Source organism: Macaca mulatta, chromosome 11, assembly GCF_049350105.2.
Source record: "Macaca mulatta isolate MMU2019108-1 chromosome 11, T2T-MMU8v2.0, whole genome shotgun sequence".
In the NCBI taxonomy this organism is placed as follows: domain Eukaryota; kingdom Metazoa; phylum Chordata; class Mammalia; order Primates; family Cercopithecidae; genus Macaca; species Macaca mulatta.
In genome coordinates this window covers 2,619,059-2,645,767 of record NC_133416.1, presented here as the reverse complement: position 1 = coordinate 2,645,767, position 26,709 = coordinate 2,619,059, and the positions used below count along the sequence as shown (strand labels likewise).

Below are 26,709 nucleotides of genomic sequence, written 5' to 3'. Positions count from 1 at the left end.
CCTAACTTTGTGTCTAAAACTTTTTCTATTGCATCACTCTGCAGTATGCCAATAACCCACGAGCAGATACCTACACAAACTCAATCACCCCTGACATACTTACCCAGATGTCACATTTGCCAGGGAAAAAGCGTTCGGGGATCCGGGCAGCATACAGGGCAGCTCCTGTGATGTAGAGGCTGGCCATCAGCATCAACCAGCCTATCTGCCCTATGGTGGCAGCCTTGAGGAACCCCTCCGAGATGACATAGTGCAAGGTCGGAATGATTCCACTCAGGCCCAGGCCCAGAAACACTCCTAGCAGTCACAAGAAGAGAGTAAAGTAACGCAGAAGAGAAACAAAGAGCCAGAAGTCAGTATTACAGCACAGTTCCATTAACTCTGTAAACTATTTCAAAGCAGCATACAAAATTAGCTTCCAGTTTTAAAGGAAAAAGAAGTTCTTCAAACTCTGGGACACTGTCACACAAGACAACACAGCTATATTCTAAAGATTTACAAATGCAAGGAGCCAGCTGGGTACAGTGGCTCACACCTGTCATCCCAGCACTTTGGGAGGCCAAAGCAGGCAGATCGTCTGAGGTCAGGAGTTCAAGACCAGCCTGGCTAACAGGGTGAAACCCCATTTCTACTAAACATCCAAAAAGTAGCCAGGCATGGTAGCACACACCTGTAATCCCAGCTACTCAGGAGACTGAGGCAGGAGAATCGCCTGAGCCTGAACCCGAGAGGCAGAGGCTGCAGTGAGCCGAGATCACACCACTGCACTCCAGCTTGGGCAACAAGAGTGAAATTCTGTCTCAAAAAAAAAAAAAAAAAAAAAGCAAGGAGCCTCGCTAAGAGAGGTCTAGCTTAGTAAGTAAGCAGTCTTCAAGGGTTTTGAATTAATGTTGCTAAATGTTTTCAGAAAGGTAAAGAGCCTATGACTTGCTTTGGACATTACCAAATAAACTGCTGGTATACAGCAATATATGTAAGCACAGATACAGGATGCATACTCACAAATAAAATGGGCATCTAAAAGAGAAGAGGAAAAAGGCAATGCTGCTCTCACAAAAGATAAGAACCAAGCAGGCCTGAAGAAAAACTATTTCCTACCTCTTGCTCCTCTAAGGAATTATTATCTTGATATTTCTTCACTTGTTCTTTTCCTCTACATGCTAAGCAAAGGCTGCTAATGGTTTCTGCCTATCATTCTCTAAGTCAAAGGCTCAGGAACTTGGTTCTTCTCATGTATATAAATAGCAAAATGCTCAGCTCTACTCAGCAAAGACATTCTTATCTCATGTGCTCAAACAGACTTAACACCACTGTACTACTCAAGTACGGCTGAAAGCCAACCCTGACCAGTGCTCATTTGCTCACACGAACACAAAAAGGAAGAGAGCAGAATGTTGTAACAGTGGCCACTGACGTGAAGTTACTTCTGTGTCTAACCTTCCAGGTACCTGCAGATGATCCAAGGCTTAGATTTTAATACTAAATGGTTTTGGGGGTTTAAGGATGAAAGGAAAAACACTCCTTATTCATTCTCAGTGGGCACGGAGTTTGACACTGAGTGGGAGACAAAAACATCTCTGCTAATTCCATACCCTACAAGAAGACTCAGCCACGGCACTGAGGGCCTTGTGGCTTTCTCTATGATCTCCAGCTAAACAGGCATTATCCTAAATATAAAAAGTCCCTTTACCCTACATCAGAAGGGAGATATGCTGCCCACTTTAACAAAACACAATCAGTACGGGGGTGAAGCCTTAAGCAGATTATACATTATAAAATAAAAATAGAAAACAAAACAGAAAATGACAACAAAAAAAGAATCACTACAAAAAGTACACTCCACACTGAGTAAGAGAAATCATTGTTTACAAAAGTTACAGACTACCGCTTTCTGGATGGTGGTTAGCCATAAACTCAAGTAAGTAACAGTCCCAAATTATATCACCTCATACTCACCATGACCCCTCAACCCTAATGCTTTAAGACAATTAATAAACACTACTGACGACAACTACTACTACTACTACTACTACATAAAAAAACCCTCAACAATAGGACTATGATTTCTTCATCTTGGCATCACAAATACACAGCATAATGTTTGGCAAATGGTTCAACTTTAATAAATAGTGAATTTAACTAGTGAATAAATGAATGTCGAATGTAGAACCTCCAGTGTTCTTACCTGCTCTTACTCCCCGATACTGAGGGGTGGCAAACATGTCCCACTGGGAGACTATAATGGCTGCAATGCCCAGCACACAGATGACAATCAAGTAGATGAAGCAAGGTTGTGGATTACAGTAGAAAGAATAATAAAGCCAAGGAACAAAACTTCCCATAATCAGAAGAGCAATACCAGAGTAATCCAGTCTATGATAGAAAAAAAAAAATTTCAGTTAATGCAGTAATTTAAAAATTACTGGCCACTACAGGTTCCAATTAATCCCTCATGACATAAGCCATCAACAACCGCTAAGAGCCAAACTGGGTTGCTCTTTAATTTAAAAAAAAAAAAAAAAAGTTTCCATGAGATGATATTAAGAATTCTGCCAACTCTGCTGCATGTTTTTCCCTAATGCACTACCTCCAAATCACTGGCCAAAATACGGACTTTACAGATACTTACTTAGAGAAGAGCCGGGAGACCCCCTCGGAGTGGCAGTAGACTGTGTGGAAGAGCCATGAGAAAGAAAGGCAGAGGATGGCTCCTAAGAAAAATAATCCAAAGACCACCTTCTCTTGCAGAGGGGCCACAAAGGAGATATTTGGGCGAAACATATAAAAGATCCCCAGGCACAGGAAGAATACACAACCTAGGAAAAAGAGCACACAAAATAGATAAAATATCACCCTTTAAAAGAGACAATATTATATACTGATTCTGTTTTCAATCCTTCAGCATCATAACAATATCTGAATCAAAAGTTCAATGAGAAAAATTTTCCAAGTAACTGAAGCCTATCCAAAATCGTGGTTTACTTCCAACACTGCTGGTATCAGAAATACTTCAGCTTCATAAACTTAATATACAGAATATAAAAACTTATCTAAGGGCATAATCTAAAAAGAAATCAGACAGTGTGGCTACTTCTTAGAAGACATAATAAGAAGCCACTTCTACCTCTAGATGTAGAATAGTTTCATTTATACAGTTTTTGGCACATACATCGTAGTCCAGCTTTCAATGGTCCATTGTGCTTTTGCTTTTGTTTTTACAATGAATCCCAATACCCCTAAACCCTGCCAAGAAATTCAGCTTTCCTCTACCAATAGCTGTCAGGGAGCATCATGCTGCTTCTCTGGTCCTCATCAGCTGGTTCAGGAGATTCAAGAGTTAAGGACAGTAAAATGCCTACTCAGGCCATTTCCTAACCAATTCCTAAACTGTTCTACACAGAAAGATGCCATGTACCTATTGTTTAGGGAAGGGCCACCTAACACAAGGCAGGCACAGAAATTTCAAGTTCAACATTTGTTAAGTAATTGTTTTATCATTTTAATTAAAAATTATCCTTGAATTATAAGTCAGCAACAAACTTGATTTGACTCTCTATTCTCCTCTCACTATACTAGCAGGCAGGAACTTAGAGGCACCATGGAAATCAAATGTGTGATAAGAAATGCAAATCAAATGTAGTAAGGCCAGAAACTAGTATATTCACAAGGCTGTACAACTGTCACCACTAACTAATTCCAAAATATTTTCATCACCCCAAACAGAAGTTCTATATCTGCTGTCATCCCCCATTCCCCACTCCTCACAGCCCTAAACAACCAGTAATCTGTCTTTATGGATTTTCCTGTCCTGGACATTTCATGCATGTAGAATCAAACAACATGTGACCTTCTGTGTCTGGCTTGTTAGCAAATGTTTTCAAGCCTCACCCATGCTGTGGCGTGTATCAGTGCTTCATCCCTTTTTGCAGCTAAATAATACTCCGGTGTATGAATATACCATATTTTGTTTATCCATTACCAGTTGATACCCATCTGGGTTGCTTCTACTTTTTAGCTATTATGAATAATGTTGCTATAAACTTCTGTGTTCGTGTTTTTATGTGAACATGTTTTCAGTCATCTTGGGTAATATACTAGGAGTGGATTTCTGGTAACTCTGTTTAACTTTTTGAGGAACTGCCAGACTTTTCCATGGGGACTGCCCCATTTCACATTCCTACTGGCAAAGTATGAAAGTTCCAATTTCCCCACATCCTTGCCAAGACTTGTTATTTTTCATTTTCTTGATTATAGCCATCCTAGTGGGTGTGAAGAGGTGAAATTTCTCACTGCATTTCTCAAAGCATTTGATTTGCACTTTCCTAAATGCCTAATGATGATAAACATCTTTCCATGTGCTTATTGGCCATTTTAGATCTTCACTGGAAGAACATCTATTCAGATGTTTTACCCATTTTTAAAATCAGTTGTCTTTATTGTTGAGTTGTAGGAGTTATTTATTAGATCCTTACCAACCAGCTGATTTGTAAATATTCTCTTCTCTATGGGTTGTCTTTTCACTTTCTTGATAATGCACTTTGATATACCAATGTTTTTACTTTTGATGAAGTCCAATTTATTTTTTCTTTGGTGGCAATTCTAAGAAACAGTCACCTAATCCAAAGTCACAAGGATTTATATCTATGTTTTCTCCTAAGGATTTTATAGTTTTTGCTCTTATGTTTGGGTCTTTGATCCATTTGGGGTTCACTTTTGTATATGCGAGTTTGGGATCATTCTTTTACATATGGCTCAGCTATCCCAGCACCATATGTTGGAAAGACTATTCTTTCCTCTATAGTATTCTTTCTTTAATATACAATCATTATGGAGAAAAAATTACAGTCCATATTCTACTTCAGGCCAAACTGAAAATTAGCAGTGCATATAAGTAATGAATTTTAAAAGATCAGATTACTTCTATTAAATAATACCTTCTTCTCAGTGGTCACTACAATATGAAACCACATTTTGTATAGCAACTACTTTTACTTGGCCTGGTTTAAGGACAATATCTGAAAATCTAGTACAGAGAAATACGACTTAAGTTATAACAAAATCATAGTGCAAACCAGGATAACCTAGGAGTAAACCAGTGAGAAAATTCATCATTAGAAATTGAGAGAACAAAATGGCAAATCCAAATACATGTCTGAAATTCTGTCCTTACCATCAAATACATGAAATTAAAAAGAAAGAAAGTGAATCGCCAGCTCATCACATCACTGACATTACATACCTAAGAGATGTGTCCAAATGTTGCCTGTTTCTGTGTGTATTCTGAAAATGCTCTTAAAACAGGCCCGGAAAGAAGGCATAGGAGGCCGGTGTCCATGCAAGAGGAAGTCATTATCCTTGAGCCAGTCTGGTAGTACATCATGAGGGATCACTCGCCACCGACCTTCCCATACCTGGCAGAGGGGTATTATCAAACATCTTTGTGATTTTGTCAATTTAGCAACACTGATCCCTAACAACTGTATCTTACCACACTGTTTTATAATGGGAAAAATAATTTATTTTTTAAAAGGCAAACATCTCAAAATGTATAATGTCTTATATTCTGAGTTCTTTAAAAAGACTGATGAAAAAGATATTTTTGCCGGGAATGGTGGCTCAAGCCTTTAATCCCAGCACTTTGGGAGGCCTAAGTGGGCGGATCACCTGAGGTCAGGAGTTCGAGACCAGCCTGACCAACATGGAGAAGCCCCATCTCTACTAAAAATACAAAAAATTAGCTGGACGTGGTGGCACATGCCTGTAATCCCACCTGTTCGGGAGGCTGAGGCAGGAGAATTGCTTGAACCCAGGAGGTGGAGGTTGTGGTGAGCTGAGATGACACCACTGCACTCCAGCCTGGGCAACAAGAGCAAAACTCTGCCTCAAAAAAAAGAAAGAAAGAAAGAAAGAAAAAGGTATTTTTAAGTGGGGACCTTAGGAAAAGGAAAGAGTAAATAAATTTATAGGACATGCCCTAAAAGAGTGGTTTCAAACTTTGTTTCTATCTGGCTAACGGTGGGATGAAGGTTCCAAAGTCTCACTCATACAGACCCCCTTCATCCTATATAACAGACTTTACCCCTGATAAACCCCTGTGGTATTAAATATGAACATTTTATTTTTAATATTCCTATTGGTAAAAACAGAATTACACAGAATCACACTTTTGTGCCTTTTGCTAAAATCTCTCCCTCTATCTTACTCTTTCTTCTCTTCCCACCACACAAATATGATGAAGCAGAAAAGAAAGAGCACAGGAGTCAGAAAATTGTGGATCCCTGGCATTAACTAGCTATATGAGAGTTAATTAATTTTTTTTTTTTTTTTTGAGATGGAGTCTCGCTCTGTCGCCCAGGCTGGAGTGCAGTGGTGCGATCTCGGCTCACTGCAAACTCCGCCTCCCGGGTTCACACCATTCTCCTGCCTCGGCCTCCTGAGTAGCTGGGACTACAGGTGCCCACCACCGCGCCCGGCTAATTTTTTGTATTTTTTTAGTAGAGACGGGGTTTCACCGTGGTCTCGATCTCCTGACCTTGTGATCCGCCCGCCTCGGCCTCCCAAAGTGCTGGGATTACAGGCGTGAGCCACCGCGCTCGGCCTTTAATTAATTATAAAACTTCCAACCTGAAGTTCCTTCATTTGTAAAATAGTGCTTCAGTTACTTCATGAGGAAATCATGAAGATCAAACAAAATGACACAAAGCATTTCATGAATTAGTTAGTAATTCCTCGCATCTACTCCAAAGACAGTATATGACTATCCCCAAGGGCTATCTCCTGTGGGACAGTTAGTGTCTAATCCATCTTCCTGCTCGTGCTGCAGAGAGATGGTAAAGAAGCTCAGCCCTAAACTGCCCCTTCAGTCCCTCAGCGCCCTTTCCTCCCTTTTCCTCATGGTCCCTCCCGCATCAGATTCTAGAGGAAAAGGGATCAGGAGTCTGATATCCCCTCTGTAGGAAGTCTGTCATCCTCTGCACTCTGCTTCTTTTAATGTCTCATAGCCCCAAGAGCTCACACCACAAGGACCACTTAATCTTGACTAACTTGCTTCTGCTAGACAGAAGGATGCAAGGAAAAATGGCAGGCACAGAGTCTATCTTCCAGCTAATGTGGGCTGAGCAGTTCTTCCAGTCTATTATCCTATAAAGCAAGAATCCAGGCTACAAATCAGCAAGATTCACCTTCAGACAATGACCTCCACCCTACCCACTACAGGGGTCTTGTGACAATATGGGTAAGCCACAGAAACTTGGTGCTCTCTCTACGCTGTGGAAAGACTGCCACTTACTCCCAGCTACTGTGCCCATTCCTTCTGATCCACAACCTGTTTCTTGTTCTCTGCTCTCTTACTTCCTTACAGACACTTGTAAAAGAACTAATCCTCTGTGTAACATCTCTACCTCCGAAGGAAGTGAGGACTAACAGTTTAAGAACAGATGTGTCCCTCTTAACACTCTATCCAAACTAGCCCCCCCGCCTCTTCCCTGTTCTTCCTGCCCCCAGCCATACATAACCTCTCCTTCCTCCCCTTCCAACTCAAAACTTGGGGTCTATGGTTACTGGTGCAAATCTGGCTATTCTATGCTTGCTCCTAACATACGATAAAATAAAATAATGCCAAAAGACTAATCTTTACTTTTAACATCTGCTGCTAATAGTACTACCACTTACAAAAGTAGCTGTGTAAGATCTTCCACAGGACTTTATGGAGAGAAGGAGAGAAAGGGAGTCAGGGATCCAGTATCCCTTCTGTTGGAACTGTTGGAAGTCTGTCAGCCTCTGCAGTCTGCTTCTTTTAGTGTCAGAGACAGACCAAGATACTGAATTTTTTGCATCAAATTTGAATTTGGGAAAAGACCACTATTGTTGAGATTAGCCTTACAAAATGTTGCTATTACCTCACTTTGGGGGCATTTTATTTTCTGAGAGGGAGAGGAAGATAGAAATCAATCCTTACATCTTCAAGGCAATTCACAATGTGCACACAGCTCTGCTGTATCCAAAGTGCTACTCTGCTACCCCACATAGACAAAAGAGTCATATGTTCCCTTTTTACATTCAAAAAGAATATGTGAGTTTCTTACTGGTTATATATGCATATAATTTCAGAGTGATTTTCCCTGTTATTTCTAAACAAATGTTCTAGTGGTCTAAATACTGAGACAAGGAGCTATACTTTCTTAATTACACTGCAATTAGTGACACACTCAACAGACACTGCACCCTCATTCTCAACTTGGAGTCATATATAGTCAGCCAAATTCCAACACAAATAGGTATATCCTCTTTTACCCCCTAGAATAAAAGAATAAGATCACAGCTTAACCAAAGACATATTTATTTATAAGCTTGACAAAGACACTACCTACCTTCAAATATCTTAGCAATAATCCACTGGGTATGTGGGTATATTAGACCATAAAGTGCACAGAAACATTTCTTTAAAAAACAGCCGGGCACAATGACTCACACCTGTAATCCCAGCACTATAGGAGGCCGAGGTGGGCGGATCACGAGGTCAGGAGATCGAGACCATCCTGGCCAACATGGTGAAACCCCATCTCTACTAAAAGTACAAAAATTAGCCGGGCATGGTAGCGCATGCCTGTAATTCCAGCTACTCAGGAGGCTGAGGCAGGATAAACACTTGAACCCGGGAGTCGGAGGTTGCAGTGAGTGGAGATTGTACCACTGCACTCCAGCCTTGCGACAGAGTGAGACTCAAAAATAAATAAATTTCAAAAACAAATAAACTGCCCGTAGCACACATCCTATTCCCACATGGACCTGGTTATCCTGGTAAAATAGCAAAAACTGAAGTCTAGGGGAAAAAAGAGTGACCAAGATCACAGCACATTTCATATTAAACTGTCTCTGTTTACTCGCTTCCAATCCAAGAAATAGAATCCCTGTACCACTAGACATGGCTGGTTTTCAAGTGTGGTCAGTTGCACTGCCATGGCAGGGTAGACCCACACCAGACAACACTGTTTAACAGGATGCCTCTTCATTCTGCTGTCATAAACAAACTGCTAAGGGATATTTACAACACTCCTTTTTCTTCAGAAGATCATAGTCTGTAGCAAACAAATGTCCTGCCCTATTTATTCTCCGATTCACTGTTTAATTTAGAGTTTTAGTTGCTTTATTCTTTGCTCTCTGTTCAGAAAGGGAGGACAAAAAGGCAGTTAAGTCAGCTACAGTACCCGCTGATCTCTAAATATTAAAATTTCCTAATGGCCCAGATACTAAATTTGCCAACTTTGAGAGATTTCTTCACACCAAATTTTCATTTTAAAAACAAAATAATCTTTTGTATCCCTTTGTGCTAATTCTCCTGAGACAGTGATCACTAGAATGAATCTATTGTTTTGTTCAGTTTCTTCACTCATTTTCAAACTGGCTAAAATTTTCTATTTCAGACCCATAAATGTTTAAACTCCCCCTGAAAACCCACTGGACCCTTAGTCTTGGAAAGGATGTCTATGTTCAGATCATAATGTTCTCTTTTCATACCCTGGTCCAAAGTGATAGTATTCTAAGTCCACTGATCCCAATTATTTCCAGCATTATTGTGAATGTAAGAAAATCTATAGTCTCCTGTATCTAAGACCATATGCATAAAAAGTTTTGGTTTCATAAAAGCCATGAAAAGCTAAGTGTCACAAAAATTTCTCTCTAAATAGTAGTTCTCCAAAAATGTTTAATAAATCAATTTATATACACACAGACAGACTGACTTATGTTAATTAGATTCTACCTGCCAGGGCCCTTATTGATCTGATTGATCAAGTACCTACAAGTTTACCAGTGTGTCTATTTTCTCTAAGCAGGCAAACACAATTCTAATTACTATTTTAGAAAAAAAAAAAAAGAGAATCCCACAATAGGTCCTAGGGAATCAGACAATGGACTGGAAGAAAAACCTTAGAGACAGAATATATACCAGCTGAACTGAAAATACCAGATGTACATGAAAACTGGAAAATTTCTCTCTCAAGAGTAGCCTGATTACTCAGAATTCCTAAAATCCCTAGAAAGAACAGTACATTTGCCATTGCAGTCAGTCAGCAGAAGAAATTTAAGGGACCTGAGGAGGGCATTTTCGTATCTCCAGGCGTCAACCACTTCTGATTATGTTTCATTCTGTTTGTCTAAACCACCAATAAGACATTTACTCTCTTAATCTACATTAGGAAATATTTGTTTCAAAGCTGGATATCCTAGTTTTATCAGAGCTTTATCATGGCTACTCCAAGCCAACAAATGTATTGTGTCTTCAACAAGATTAGAGTCCCAAGACCACCTCTGTCCCCATCTTGCCACAAATCTTCCCCAAAGCAAACCAAAGGCTACTGTACTACCACTCTCTCTAAAGGTTTCTGTTTGGGAAGGGCTAAATACATAGCATGACAATGACAAGAAACTGCACTCTTACCTTACAAACAAATTCTTCCATTTTTTCCATAGCATGATGGGCTTGCAAGAGAGGGGACATGCCCATAAACCCCTCATCTTCCTGAGGAGCTTCATCACGGCACTCATGTTCCTCAGAGCTCTGCAAGGCAATCACAGAAACAGTCAAGGACAGAGACTGGGAGCCAAATGACACAATCAATACATTTCCCTTGCAGAATTATAATGAAATTCTTAAGGTTAAAACAAGGCCTTAGACAAGAATCAACAATATAGTAAGTCAGTTTATTATAGAATTATTAGTATTAAAAATGAACTCTAGTACTCAATTCTTCTCTGACAGATGAATTAACTGTCTACTATAGCAGCATCTCTGTGTTTGTTTCAGTAGCAAATTCCTGGCTTTACTGGTTTGTTTTTTAAGAATTATGTCATAGAACCATAATAATATTACATAAAATTGAGAAATTACTGAGGGGAAAACCTCCAAGACTCGCACCTGGGACACATGAAATAAATAACTGTGATACACAATGTGGTAAGTACTCTAGTGGCAGAGAGAAAAAGGAGAGAAAAACATATAACAAATTTTTAAAAAAATATATCCAACACAGAGGAAAAGGCTTTATATATAGGTCATCTAACTTAATCCTAACAACCGCCTTATTAAGTATTCTCATTCCCATTTAACATATTAAGAGCATTAGGCAAAGAGGTTAAATAAGTTGTCCAAGGTTAAAGCTGAAGTGGAAAAGTCAAACTCCAAAACCCATTGCCTTCCCACATTCTGAAGAAAATGACTGATCTGTATAGGCAAATGGAAAAAGAAGTGACAATCCGGTATGGTCTAAAGAGATAAATTACTAAAATTAAAATTTCTGCCTCCAGACCAAGGTTCATACTGGTTTAGATAAAATGATATTGTGAGAAGAAGGGCAGCAGACTGGAAGTCAGGAGACCAAAGTGGTGAGGCCCGCTCTACCACTAACATCAACGGATCCTCACTGCAGGTCCATTTTCTCCCTATATATCAAGGGAGGAGTTTAAACAATCTCTACAGTCTTCTACATCTCTAAAAAATTCTATAATTCTTTAACTCAATGAATAAGACAACACAAGAGAACCACAATTCCCTACCTAACCAAGAGTCTGTCTAGACAAACAGTACTGCTAGCATCACTGCACAAAGAAATGAATGAATCCTCCACCTCTAATCGAAAAACTAATTGGTAACAATGAACACAGAGGCAATGGGTAATCTACTACAACACTTTACATTTTATCTTGTTTAAAAGGAAATTCTGAGATTTTAATTTTCCTGTTCTCCAGTTTATAAGACACTAGAGGCTATGATGTGGCATGTGAGACATGTTACATACCCAGTCTGATTTTATAAAAACATATAACCTCCAAGAAAACCATCTTGAATAAAATAACCTCCCCATCTTTGCTTATCTAAAAAGTACTATCTATCCTTCAATGACTAACCTTCATAGTTGCTATTTAAAACCCTTCTTTAGGCCGGGCCCGGTGGCTCACGCCTGTAATCCCAGCACTTTGGGAGGCCAAGGCGGGCGGATCACGAGGTCAGGAGATCGAGACCATCCTGGCTAACACGGTGAAACCCTGTCTCTACTAAAAAAAATGCAAAAAATTAGCCGGGCGAGGCGGCGGGTGCCTGTAGTCCCAGCTACTCGGGAGGCTGAGGCAGGAGAATGGCGTGAACCCGGGAGGTGGAGCTTGCAGTGAGCCGAGATCGCGCCACTGCACTCCAGCCTGGGTGACTAAGCGAGACTCTGTCTCAAAAAAAAAAATAAATAAATAAATAAAACCCTTCTTTAACTATCCCAAACTCGTGTTCTTCAACCTTTCTTTCATTACTGCTACCCCCAAGCCCGGGACATTTTTTTTTTTTTTCCTCTCTCTCTTTGAGACAGGGGACAGGGTCTTGCTCTGTCACCCAGGCTCCTGGAGTACAGTGGTGCAATCATGGCTCACTGCAGCCTCAAGCTCCTGGGCTCAAGCAATCCTCCACCTCAGCCTCCTGAACAGCTGAGGCTACAGGTGTGCACCACTGTGCACACGTGTGTGTGTGTGCACCACCGTGGGCACATGTGTGTGCAGCGTGCACTACAGGTATGCACCACTGTGTCTGTGTGTGCACATGTGTTTATGTGTGTGTAGAGACGAGGTCTATGTTGCTCAGGCTGGTCTTGAACTCCTGGCCTCAAGCAATCCTCCTGCCTCAGCTTCCAAATATATTGGGATTATAGGTATGAGCCACTGCACCCAGCCCTGGGACATTTTTAGATTGCTTTCTTAATCCCCATGAATTTTAATAACACAGATATACTATCTATGTACTGTGGCCCTATGGGGGGTTACAAACCATAGTAGTATTTAATAGTTTTTCACCGCCCACCCCACCAAGAACCAATTTTCACTAGAGACTGCATAACCTATCTAATCCACAGCAGTTGCTTCTTCTGACTTCTGTTTCTTCTTCTGACTTCTTCTTCTGATTTCTTTAGCACTTAAGTCTGTGCCTCTCATTTGACAGTAATATCTGATTACGGCTTTTATTGATTTATACTGTTTTATTTAATGTTTAATAGAATTTTACATTTTTAGTGTATCATTTCCTAAACTAGATTTTAAGTGTCTATCTTCTTCCCCATGGCTTCCGGAACATACTTACATGATGGCTAAATTAATAAATGCTCTAGAAGACTTTCAACAACAGATTAATGAGGGCTGTGCCTAATTAAACATGAAATTAAAATGATAAAATTCCATTAAAATTATATAAAACCTGAAAACGGGCAATAGCTTGAAACGATTATAGCAGACCGATTTTAAAATATAAAATTATATGTTATATAAAATAGCTCAAATATTTATGCATATTCAACGGGTATTTGATTCTTCACAAAGAAACAGAAACAGTCTTTATTCTCATGCAAATTATTGTCAGCAGTTTCAAAACTACAAATATGCACATAAAACACAATATGGTTAATGTATACTACCATTAAGTAAAACCTGATGAAATTGCACTCTGAATCAATATGATTCAGTAAGTAATCAATGCGCTTACTCACAATCAGTAATTTTGATTATCAGGCTAAATGCAACTGATTACATACAGGACTACTGATAGCAGCCAAGACAGGAGGATGGCTTGAGCCCAGGATCTCGAGACCAGCCTGGGCAACATGGTAAAACCCCATCTCCACAAAAAATATAAAAATTAGCCAGGAGTGGTGTTGTGTGGCTGTTTGCACTCCCAGCTACTCAAGAAGCTCAGGGGAAGACTCCTTGAGCCCCAGGAGGTCAAGGTTGCAATGAGCTGTGATCGGGCCACTGCATTCCAGCCTGGGCAACAGAGCTACACTCTGTCTCAAAAAAAAAAAAAAAAAAAAAAGACTTTAGTAAAAATAAATATTTCCATCCATCCCAATATGTGAGCAAGATTCAGAATCTTTATAAAAGAATTATTTCCGGCCAGGCACAGTGGTTTACGCCTGTAATCCCAGCACTTTGGGAGGCCAAGGCGGGTGCACCACCTGAGGTCAGGATGTTGAGACCTGCCTAGCCAACATGGTGAAATCCCATCTCTACTAAAAATACAAGAATTAGCCAGGTGAGGTGGCACGCACCTGTAATCCCAGCTACTCAGGAGGCCTGAGACAGGAGAATCGCTTGAACCCAGGAGGTGGGGGTTGCAGTGAGCCGAGATCGTGCCACTGCACTCCAGCCTGGGCAACAAGAGAAACAAACAAAACGAAAATATTTCCTTCAGAAGGGCAAAGTATTAATAAATCTGTTGATTTACCAAGTATTATGACCAATTCTCACCCTTGTATAACGGAATATTCACAAATATGTTCTCAAAGGATAAATTAAAATACTAGACCATAATTAACTATTTATTGTGTTCAAGTATTATGGAGTTGCTAACGAGGTATCCACATGGTGTGGGTGGTGGTAAATGCAGTTCCCTGGGTTAGAGAGAGGATAAAGTAGGAATACAGTGGCAGAGTTACACACTGGCTAAAACACAGGATAAAAAATACTTTCCCTAGAGTATACCGTATGTCACATACTGACGGCTTGGAAAGACTATGCAACCACTATATTTAAAACAGTCTCTGTCTTCCAATATTAAGTCCAAATGACTATTATGAGTGAAATTACTATTTCTAACTTCCATCCAACAGCCACCAAACCACAGTACCCAAAGATATTTCTGAATAAATTGTATCTATATTCAATGATCACATACATGCTATGTTCTGCTTCTGTTGTCATACTCCTTACCACATACCCTCAACAAAATTATGACAAGATACACGACATTGTGAAAGATTAGGCCGGGCGCGGTGGCTCAAGCCTGTAATCCCAGCACTTTGGGAGGCCGAGACGGGCGGATCACGAGGTCAGGAGATCGAGACCATCCTGGCGAACACGGTGAAACCCCGTCTCTACTAAAAAAAATACAAAAAAACTAGCCGGGCGAGGTGGCGGGCGCCTGTAGTCCCAGCTACACAGGAGGCTGAGGCAGGAGAATGGCGTAAACCCGGGAGGCGGAGCTTTCAGTGAGCTGAGATCCGGCCACTGCGCTCCAGCCCCGGCGACAGAGCGAGACTCCGTCTCAAAAAAAAAAAAAAAAAAAAAAAAGAAAGATTAAACAAAACCAAAGCTGCCAAGAATAAAGGCATAAAACTTAATTCTCCAGCTTTTTCCATGAATAACTATTATATTTAAATTTGTAGAGGTCAATGCTTTGAAATGAGCACACAGACATTTTGAAATATCTCTTCCCTCCCGCCATCTGTTTTCAGTAAAGTCCATCTGTGAGAACTTTGCTGACTGTATTTCAAAACATAGTAACACTTGACTTTGATGATCTGTCCAAACTGCAATCTAAAATGAGAATTTTCCAGAGTACACTTTACCTTTGGAAAGACAGAACCATAGTGATAAAGATAAAAGATCTTTAAGATCAGCCTAATATGAAAATAATTCACAAACCTATTGGGTATTTATTGGTTTTGGCCTAACTCAATTCAACAGAGTAATTCAGCTTAACAAACATTTATTAGATGATTAAAAATAAGATGAATAAAACATAGTCTCTATCTTCCATGAACTTACAATCTAATAAAGTGCTAAATTAGCCACATAAATAACTATCATAGGAAAAAAAGGTATAGCTAGTTCAAAGATAGAAATGATAAGGTTCAGGAAAAGCTGCATGAAGAATAAAAATTTTGCAAAGATGAGATAAAGGAAAATAACCAAGTGGGAAAAACAAAAGTATCATGTTGAGAAAAAGAGACTACTAGTTCAACTAAAGCTTCAGGTGCATTTAGGAAAGTAGCAAAACATAAATGATGTATTTAAATGTTAGTGGAAGTGCACAAAGTGCCACAAAGACTCCCAATCATGATACTATCTACCATCCACAATTAGACGAAAAAGGTCAAGAAATGGTACAGTACCCAGGGCTGGAAACAGTAAACCTTTGATTAAAATTTGTCTGCCTTTATAAATGTCATTTAGAACTGAGACCTTCTGCATTCACATAGCTTAATTATGAGGACTAAGATCTATGGCCCCTATATCAACATAACTTTATTATTTGTTCTAGGAAATTATTGCCCAGGAAGGTAAGAATGCAAACCAGTAAATAACTTCATCATTAGCTTTAGGAATTTCTCAAAAACTCATTCAACTGAACAACAGACTGCACAATTCGATCCTTAGAATAATAAATTGCTCAACTGGGCAAACATGCTCACTTATCAAATAAGTATTTGTTTATCAAGACTTGATCCAAGAATTCTATCACAAACTTAGCACAGGGCCAAGTAAAATCTCCTTAAACTACTTGAACCCAGACCCCAAAACCCTGTAAATATCCATATCCAATACTTTCTTTCTGAAATACTTCTAGGACTCTTTAAGGCAGTGTTCACCCTTAGTGAAGTATATAATAAACCTGGCTTAGTTTGATCAACAGGTGATTTTTATGGTCTTTTTCCAAGTTGACAGGTTGAAGCCAGCCTTAACTTTAGAAACTGGAAATGTGTGCCAAGGGCATTAGCAAGTTGATATTACTAACAAATGAAAACAAAGAAGTTTGTGGAAACAAAGCTATCCACAAAAATAAAAATAAAAAAAGATAGCTGAAGAATAAGTATTGATGGATATATACCCAGTATTCTCCAAAAGAATAACTGCAATATGTAGTCTACATGAATATTCATTCTGGCCTGCCTAGAAATATATGTACTCTGACTTCCATCAAAGCTTGATGGAAAAGATCTTTAAAATCACTCAGTTTCTTAAAAATTCTCAAATAGCAATTCTATCTTTTTTTTTTTTTTTTTTTTTTTGAGACGAAGTCTCGCTCTTGTCCCCCCAGGCTGGAGTGTGATGGCGTGGTCTCGGCTCTCTCGGCTCACTGCAACCTCTGCCTCCAGGGTTCCAGCGATTCTCCTGCTTCAGCCTCCCGAGAAGTTGGGATTACAGGGGTGAGCCACCACGCCCAGCCTCTAATCTTAATTGAATTTCTTAAGCAGACTTCTCCATGAAAATAAAATGAAGTGACTGACAAGAGTCTATTTACAAGTTAGTTTTCTTATAATAAACTATTATATAGTGGCATTCTTGAGTTTGGTTAAAGTAAACCAGTTTAACAGAATATGAAGGTTGAATGAATAAAATTTCCTTATCTCCCAATTTATAAAGAAGAATCTGGAGCAGAGGAAAAGTAGGACAACCATAAAGGCTGATCTCTTTATTCAACCTAATATCTTGAAAGCTCAGAAAGGGAGCAGGAGGCAGAGGGGAGCCATAAATACAAAGATTAGGACAACCTGGTTTGAAACGCCTCCATATTTTTGTCCAAAAGCTTACAGAATGCCTCCTAACTATACACTTTAGCAAATATAGTTAAGAGTCCAGGCTTTAGGGTCAGAGGTCTAGAGGCAATGATCTAATCATTTCAACCAGTACGCATTACACAAAATTTGAAACTGATATAAATTTCAAAAAAAATTTGAATGATGGTATAATACTGGACCAGGAGGCTAAAGACCTAGATTTCAGGCCCTAGCTGTCTTGTCTTACTACCACATCCTCCACCCCACTGTACCTTGACCTTTCATTCCAACTATGCTGGACATTTTTCAGGTTCAGACATCAGTATGTGCCAGTGTGTACTCAATAAACATTAGCTATTATTATTACTATTCCCTACAGGCACCACATTATATCTTGCTTCTGAATCTTCACATCTGCTGTTCCCTTCGTCTAGAATGTCCTTTAGTCCTTTCTTAGCTAAATCCATTTGCAGCTGGAGTTACTACCATAGTAATCTGTGCATAAAATCACACAGCACTCACCACAAATATACTGGTTTACCTGTCTCTCCAACTAAACTACATGCTGCTTAAGGGCAAAAACTATGTCTTCTCTTCTCAAGTCCAAAGTGCCAACACATGGTAAAGAAACTAAAAACATTTGAAGAAGGATTAAAAGCATCCGTGTGTCTACTAAACTAAATGACTTTTGGGATCCCTGCCACTTTGACAGTCTAGGAACCAAGTTTGAGTACGTGAAAGAAAGTTGGCATTATTTAAGAGAAATTAGGATTAGGAAGTTAGAATAGAAGGAAAAGCTGGTGGGGGAGTGGACAGTTAACCTTAGTTTAACATTAGTTCAATTTGAAATGGTTAAAAGTCCAATAAAGAAGAAAACACTTCTCATTTGAAGGGTCTAGGGGAAAAAAAAGAAGACAGCACTATGATGATAGATTTAGAAATCACCTTTATGAAAAGGTTGTTGAAGTCAAGGGTGGCTGAGATATGTGGATAACTTCAAGATGTGTTTATCAGGATTTACTACAGTTATAGTAGTCAAGTACTATTATAAAGGAAGGACAGAGTAACAATTATTATTTATTATACACTACATGCCAGACACTGTACTAAGTGATTTTTACAAATTAATCAAACCTTCATAACAAGTTTCTGAAATGAGTATATTTCTATTCCCATTTTATTAAGTGGAAATCTAGATCAAGCATGGTAAATGAAGAAATAGAAGCCACGAAAAGGTACACAGCTCTAAGTAGTACCTTAATTCCCAACCTAACACCACCACCTTTCTTGGCTAATTACTTCAAATATTATGCAAGTGTATACGCACATTAAATGTTTTCTGTAGATTGAATGTCTCATTCATAAAGCAGGTATAACTACTTTAAAATACATGTAGGTGCTCCGTGAATTACACAATACAAATTCACTTAAGATGAACTGAATTCATAGCCAATTTCTTTTTTTTTTTTGGAGACGGAGTCTCGCTCTGTCGCCCAGGCTGGAGTGCAGTGGCCGGATCTCAGCTCACTGCAAGCTCCGCCTCCCGGGTTTACGCCATTCTCCTGCCTCAGCCTCCCGAGTAGCTGGGACTACAGGCGCCTGCCACCTCGCCCGGCTAGTTTTTTGTATTTTTAGTAGAGACGGGGTTTCACCATGTTAGCCAAGATGGTCTCGATCTCCTGACCTTGTGATCCGCCCGTCTCGGCCTCCCAAAGTGCTGGGATTACAGGCTTGAGCCACCGCGCCCGGCCGCCAATTTCTATCATGTAGTTTTTTCAAACTAATATTTAAAATGTGAGTATCATGTAGTGAGGTCTGTTAAATATTTCTGATGTTTGAAGGGAGAACGGGATCATCTTCCTAACCCAGTAATTCCACTCACAGGTATGTAGCTAATGGAAGTGTATACATTTGTTCACTAAAAAGCAAGTACTGGAATGTTCATAGCAACACTATTTATAATAGCCCCAAGTTAGATACAACCCAGATTGCCTTCATATAAATAAAATAAAAATTGGTACAGTAACATAAAGAAATACCACAGACCAATACAAATGAACAATCTACAGCTATACCCAGAAAATACAGATGAATTTCACAAACATGATACTGAGCAAAAGAAGCCAGATACAAGAGTATATATGGAATCATTACAATGAGATAAAGTACAAAAGAAGCAAAATTAATCTATGCCATTAGAAGTCAGGGTAATGGTTCCCTCTGAGGGAGTGGGAATAGGCAGTTAGTATGAGGAGGTAATAAGGAACCTCCAGGAGTGCTGGTTATTCAGGAGTGTCTAGTTTATAAAAGTTTATCAAACTATCCACTTATGATATATCTACGTGTGTATGTGTGTAATGCTTTAATAAGGTTTTTGTCGTTTTTCTTTGAAGGATCCTCCTATGCAGAAGTTTGAAAAATAATGATATAGAAGAGATCAGGGATACAAATTCAGGTCACTCTGAGTACAAAACCCTGCTTTTTTCCTTTTACCAAACTGTTTCCTACAAAATTATTTACTAGTCCACAGAAATGGCTTCACTAAATAAAACCAGGCATGATAAAAGTTATCAAAGAAGGCATTAAAAGGGCTGCTTAAGCAAAGATACTTAACTGGAATTATTTGTGAAAAAAGTAAACTATGACCCTCACTCATTTTTTATCCCATTACAAAAAAGTATTAATATAGTGTCGGGGACCACAGAAATTTTGAGGATAAGAAAATCTTAGATGTTTATCACCCAGTTAAACATCTCCATTTTAATGTAAGGAAAATGAAACCCAAAGAAATCAAGAAAATTAGCCAAAGTCACACATCTGGCTGGCAATACAGCCAGGACTAAAACTCAGGTTTAATCATTCATTTCTTTACTTAAATACTGCACAAATACAATATTCTTGGAATATACATTTGTGTAATTTTCTGTTTTGAGCCAGGGTCTTCCTCTGTTGCCAAGGTTGGAATGCAGTGGCACAATCATGGCTCACTGCAGCCTCAAATTCCTGGGCTCAAGTGATTCTCCCATCTCAGCCTCCCAAGTAGCTGGGGACTACAGGTACATGCCACCAGGCCCGGGTAATTTTTGTATTCTTTGTAGAGATAAGGTTTCGCCATGTTGTCCAGTCTGATCTCGAACTCCTGGGCTCAAGCAATCTGCCTGCCTCAGCCTCTCAAAGTTGTTAGGATTACAGGCGTGAGCCATCAGGTCCAGCCATTCCTGGACTACTTTGGATGCAGAGGATAAACATGTTCAAGTGAGTGGAGACAGATAACCACCAATCTATTTTTTATAAGATAAATACAAATCTAATAAAAACAAAAAGAAATAAAGAGAGATTAACTTTGTCCTTTGGATATAACAGAGGAAGTCTTTTCTTTTTGACCCAAATATACACCTCCAATGATATGCTACATCTAACATTTATTAAGTGCCTTCTCTGTACCTGGCAGTGTTACCGCTGCTTCACATGCACTAAGTTATTCTCATTACAATCCTGTGAGACAAGAGGTATACTATTACATACTGCATTTACAAAAGAGGAAACACTCAGCTCCTCGAGGCCCAGCTTTACCCTGATGTAATTCCTGCTGGTCTGGAACTTACATATATGTATTATGAAAAGAAAATTGTGATCATTGGCTCTCAATCTTTAAGTGTGTCTCACAATCACATAGGGGAGCTTGTGACAAATACAGATTCCTACTGCAGAGATTTCAATTTCAAAGTATTTAGTTTCTAATACTCTTTCTAAAAATCCATTCTGCTTCATAAGGAATCGAAGAGACTAACCTCTCCATCACCTCAAATAAGGAAGGGATTCCTATGCACAGGTAAGCGTAATCTAACTGTACACACAGGTACTTATTTATTCAATGTTACTTGAGAGCCAGTTCCACAACTACAATGGATCACTATCACCTATCACAGGGTCTCTTTTTCCACAAGTCTGATCATCTATGGAAATAATGTACTTTAAAATGTATTAAAGGCAAATAACCATTGAAATTGCCATATCGCACTTTTTACAATAAACCAATGAAAAGAAAATCCTGCCCCTCTGAAGAGAAAAAGTATATCATCCCCCTGGACAAGAGTCCCGGTGTACAATACACATACATTCACATGAAACCTCAGTTTCCTCATCTGTAAAACAGATTCTAATAATATCTATTCCATAAGGCTACTGTAGGAATGAATAATATATTCAAAAGAGCTCAAAAATTGCTTCATCCATTGTAAAAGATCAATAAAAGTGAACTATCATTATTCTCCTGATAAGAATGCATTTATTCTCTCGAAGATTAAAGAAGTAGAATAGTTAAGCTTCCCTAAGCATCTAAATAGTATACCTCCCCATGTGCTCCTTTTGTACATCTCTTTAAAGAAACGACTTGAAACCACTTAGACACAGAACTTTACATTTGTTGTTGATAAATTCATTCAACAACTGTTTGTTATATGCCACTCAAAGATCAGGTTAGACTCTGAGGATACCAGGGGAAAACAAAAAGATTCTTACCACCATGGAACTGAAGAGTCTACGAGCAAAAACAATTACTAAATAATTAAAAATATTTATAAAATATGTTGTATCTATAAGTTTATAAACATAAATATATGTCACACAAATATATGTCATGATACGCACTGTAACAGAAAATAAAAGGTGATTAAAGATAACAATGGGAAACCTGATACAGAATGAAGTGGGGGTAGAGAACTTAACCTGAATACTGAAGGAGGAGCGGCAGTTAGGCAGAGGTGTGGGTGTAAGAACACTCCGGGCAGAGGAAAGAGCCATGTTTGAAGGCTCTGAAGCTGCAAAGAGCCCAGCCTGTTTAAGAAACTGAAATAAGGCCAATACGGTTGCTGCTCAATGAACATGGAGAGGAATGTCCTGAAATGAAGTTGGACAGATAGGGTAGCAGTGAGATCACCCAGGATCCTACAGGTTATAGAAAGGATTTGGGATTTTACCAAAAGTGCAGTGGGAAACAAATGAATTTCTTAAATGGGAATGGCATAATAAACTTTGCATTTTTAAGAGCTCTCTCTAGGAACTGTGTGAAGAATATACTGGACAGTACAAGAAACAAAACAGAAGTCCTGACAGGTGTATTCCAGATGGAAGATGGTGGTGGCTTGAAGTAATGGCAGAACAGACAATGAGAAGACCATTTGAAGTTAAATTGACACAACTTGAGTTTTATAGTAAGTTTGAATTTAGCTTCTATTTCCAAATTCCTCAAAGAGGTTAATATTCAAAATCCTGAGCAAAGCTAACCTAGGCAGGTCTCTTGACAAAAGCTCAAGAGTTAACTGACTACGAGGAAATACCATTTCACGCCCACTAGGACATTTATATTCAAAATATAGTAACAATAGTTAGTGTGGGTGTGGAGAAAGTGGAACCCCCACACATTGTTAGTGGGAATATAAACTGGTGCAGCTGCTATGAAAAACACTCAAAATATTAAACACAGAGTTAACATATAATCCAGAAAAATCCCTCCTGAGTATATACCCAACAGAAATGAAAACAAATCCATACAAAAGCTTTTACATGAATGATACAGCAACATTATTCGCAACAGTCGAAAAGTGTAAACAATCCAAGTGTCCATCAATCATTATTGGATAGATAAACTATAGTACAGTAGCTTCCCCATCCACAGGAAATATGTTCTAAGAACCCCAGAGGATGCCTGAAATCATGGATAGCGCTGGACCCTATATATGCTGTGTTTTTTCCTATACATACATACCTATAACAATGTTTAATTTATAAATGAGGTATAGTAAGAGATTAACAATAACCAATAATAAAATAGAACAATTTTAACAATATACTGTAAAAAAAAAAGTTATGTGAATATGCTCTCTCACTCAAAATATCTTAGCGTACTGTACTCAGGCTTCTTGTGATCTGTGACCTTATAACAAGATGGCTACTAAGTAAGTAGCCAGCGATCTGCAGCGTGGATATGCTGGACAAAGGGATGATTCATTTCCTGGGTAAGACAGGACAGGGCAAGGAAGGTGTGAGACTTCATCACACCACTCAGATCAGCACAAAGTTTAAAACTTATAAATTATTTCTGAATTTTTCATTTAATATTTTCAGATCTCGGTTGACCCAGGGGTAACTGAAACCAGAGAATGTGAAACCACAAATAAGAAAGGACCTCTGTATATCCATACAATGGAATATTATTCAGTCATAAAAAGGAATGAAGTATTGGTACATACTACAATATTGATGAAACTTAAAAACATTATGCTAAGTAAAAGAAGCTAGATACAAAACACCACATGTCTTACAATTCCATTTATTAAAAAGTCCAGAATAGACAAAGCCATAGAAACAGAAAGTAGACTAGAGGTTGCCTAGGGTTGGGGGTAGAGATGGGAAGTGATGGCAAATGGGTTAAAGGTTTTCTTTAGGGGATGATGAAAATGTCAAAAAGTTAGATTGAAGTGATGGTTGTACAACCCTGTGACTAATAAAACCATTGAATTGTATACTTTAAATGTGTTAATTTTATGGTATGTAAAATTTATCTCAAAAAAAATTTTTAAGAGTCAACTGTGAGTAAATGTGATATTCTCCTTTAACAAACAGTAAATAAATCTAACTTCATTTTCCTAATAATCCTCAGAGAATGTGTTGAGATTTCTTTGCAAAGCATGTTGCTAAGAAGTTTTTAATACATTAACTATTTTAAATAAAATACTTATTTAAAATAAGTAAGTATAAAAAATAGGGACTGGTTTGGTTGTTTTTCTGTTTTTTATTATTATTATTTTTATTTTTTTTCCCTTAACTATCTCCTACCAGAAGGAGGTGTTTTGTTTTGTTTTGTTTTCCCTGAGACAGAGTTTTACCCTGTCACCCAGGCTGGAGTGCAGTAGTGCGATCTCGGTTCACTGCAACCTCCACCTCCCAGGTTCAAGCGATTCTCCTACCTCAGCCTCCCGAGTAGCTGGGATTACAGGCGCCTGCCATCACACCCAGCTAATTTTTGTATTTTTAGTAGACACAGGGTTTCACCATGATGGACACGCTGGTCTCAAACTCCTGACCTCGTGATCTGCCTGCCTCGGCCTCCCAAATTGCTGGCATTACAGGTGTGAGCCACTGCGCCTGGCCAGAAAGGAGGTTTTTAAACAGTAGTGAGCATCTTAGTTGTGAAGCAAAAAAAATATACCCAGGATCCAAAGATTCTGATTCAGCAGGCCTGGAATAAAATCCTGGCGTTTGTACTTTTCTATAAAGGGCAATATGTGATCAGGTGGGCACTCCTAATAGGTTTATTGATTTAAAGAAACTTGGCAGTAAATAAAGACTTGTACAAAAAGATACCAGTCTGTAATGCACATAATTACCTTAAATCTTACTTTATAAATTCAGAATTACACTTAATAAAAAACGAGACACCCCTGGTGCTTTTCCTATTTTGCTTTTATCCTTATTCACGATTGGCATGTGAATGCCAATCTCCACAACTTAAGACAGCGTAAGGGCTGCCATCATGTTTTAAATGAAGCCTAAGAAATTTAGTTAAGATCTGCATCTTCTAAAAAAGGGGAAAAAACAAAGAAAATGATGCAAAATTGTTAGGAATGTGAACGACTGTACTATGATATATTCGTTTTATTTGCTTTCCAAATAAACAGAAAACCCATTACAAAGTTAGAATGCATCTGAGATGCAAAATTACCCTGGCCTAACAGAAAATGAGGTCTGCAACAACTTCTGTCAAAAAACAAGACCAACTACTGAATCTAATCTCTAGGTTCAATATAAACACTCAGGGACTGAGTTTGGAATTCAGAAACATTAAGTCAATCTGGTGCCAATTCTCATAAAGGCAGCTTTGTTCAGCAGAAAGCACAGTCAGAAGACTCAGCACATGCTCTCATTTTGTCACATTACCTTGGGCAAATTACTAACCTTTCTAAATCCTATTTTCGTCCACTTTCAAAAAGAAATCATATCTGCTCTTTCTATTTCAGAGCACAGTTTTGAGAAGCAAATGAGATAATGTCTATGAAAGTGATACAATTAAAGTATTACTAGAATTATTGAGAAGGCTGCAGTCTACAGTCCAGATGTTTCAACTTCAAAACCGAAAATTTTAAGAAATGAGTCCTGGCCGGGCGCGGTGGCTCAAGCCTGTAATCCCAGCACTTTGGGAGGCCGAGGCGGGTGGATCACGAGGTCAGGAGATCAAGACCATCCTGGCTAACATGGTGAAACCCCGTCTCTACTAAAAATACAAAAAACTAGCCGGGCGTGGTGGCGGGCGCCTGTAGTCCCAGCTACTCGGAGGCTGAGGCAGGAGAATGGCGTGAACCTGGGAGGCGGAGCTTGCAGTGAGCCGAGATCGCACCACTGCACTCCAGCCTGGGTGACACAGCGCGAGACTCCGTCTCAAAAAAAAAAAAAAAAAAAAAAGAAATGAGTCCTTTCTCCAAACACAAATAAAAAATCAGTACATAGAACTCCTCAAATCACTAAGATACTAATATTTTGCCTTTTATTTCAGTCTCAAAACTGCAGTTCTCTGTAACTCTATCCCCTTTCTTTTCTAGCTCCCATGTGCACTATACATTAACCATGAAATTGGCAGCAAGGGACAGTACTGCATATAGATTCTCTTTTTCAGCAAGGAACTTCAACTCCAAAGAGAAACAACACACACAAGACAAATTTTCATTAGGAATAAAAACACAATTTCCTCACTGGTAAATTGAGGAAGGCAAACAAGATGACTCTGGAGGGCCTTTTCAGCTCTAATATTCCACAACCTATGGATCCTTTCATTCCTTGGCTCCTCATATAAAAATCTATTAAAACAAATGAAAGAAAAAATGGTTCTTTTGTTCATACTGCTAACTTCTGCATTAGCTCAAGATTAAACGAAAATCAAATAGAGGCTTTCAGGGCAATAAATGAGTTCATTCATAAGGATGGGAAAAATCCCATCCACCTAATTACTTATTAGTGAAATTCAAACACAAATATTATCTACAGAAGATAACACTCCAACCAGTGAAGACAGTAAACAAAAATATATAGTATTACAACACACAGAAAAATCAATTAATGTAAATCTGACACAAAAGTGATTGGGTGGGCAAGTTCTGGACTCTAAAAATATATTTTGCTTTCCTTGCCTAAGCAGCCATGGCGCATGGTCCCGAGAAGCATCAGAAGTGGGCAGCAGCTCCAAAGCATTAGATGCTGGATAAACTGACCCATGAGTTTGCTCCTCGTCCATCCACTAGTCCCCACAAGCTGAGAGAGTTACTCCCATCATCTTCCTAAGGAACAGACTTAAGTATGCCCTGACAGGAGATGAAGTAAAGAAGATTACATGCAGAGGTTCATTAAGATC

At 38.9% G+C, this 26,709-nt stretch overlaps 1 protein-coding gene across 14 annotated transcripts in view; it reads right to left on the bottom strand.

The window, feature by feature from the left end:
• ADIPOR2 (adiponectin receptor 2) overlaps nt 1-26,709 on the bottom strand; it is a 102,904-nt gene that overhangs the window by 4,476 nt on the left and 71,719 nt on the right. For all 14 annotated transcript variants that reach the window (XM_077952720.1, XM_077952718.1, XM_077952726.1 and 11 more), the window contains 5 exon segments: nt 10,439-10,558; nt 5,240-5,411; nt 2,630-2,816; nt 2,186-2,373; nt 104-297 (listed from right to left, as the gene is read on the bottom strand). In XM_077952720.1, coding sequence (XP_077808846.1) covers nt 104-297; nt 2,186-2,373; nt 2,630-2,816; nt 5,240-5,411; nt 10,439-10,558 — 861 coding nt within the window.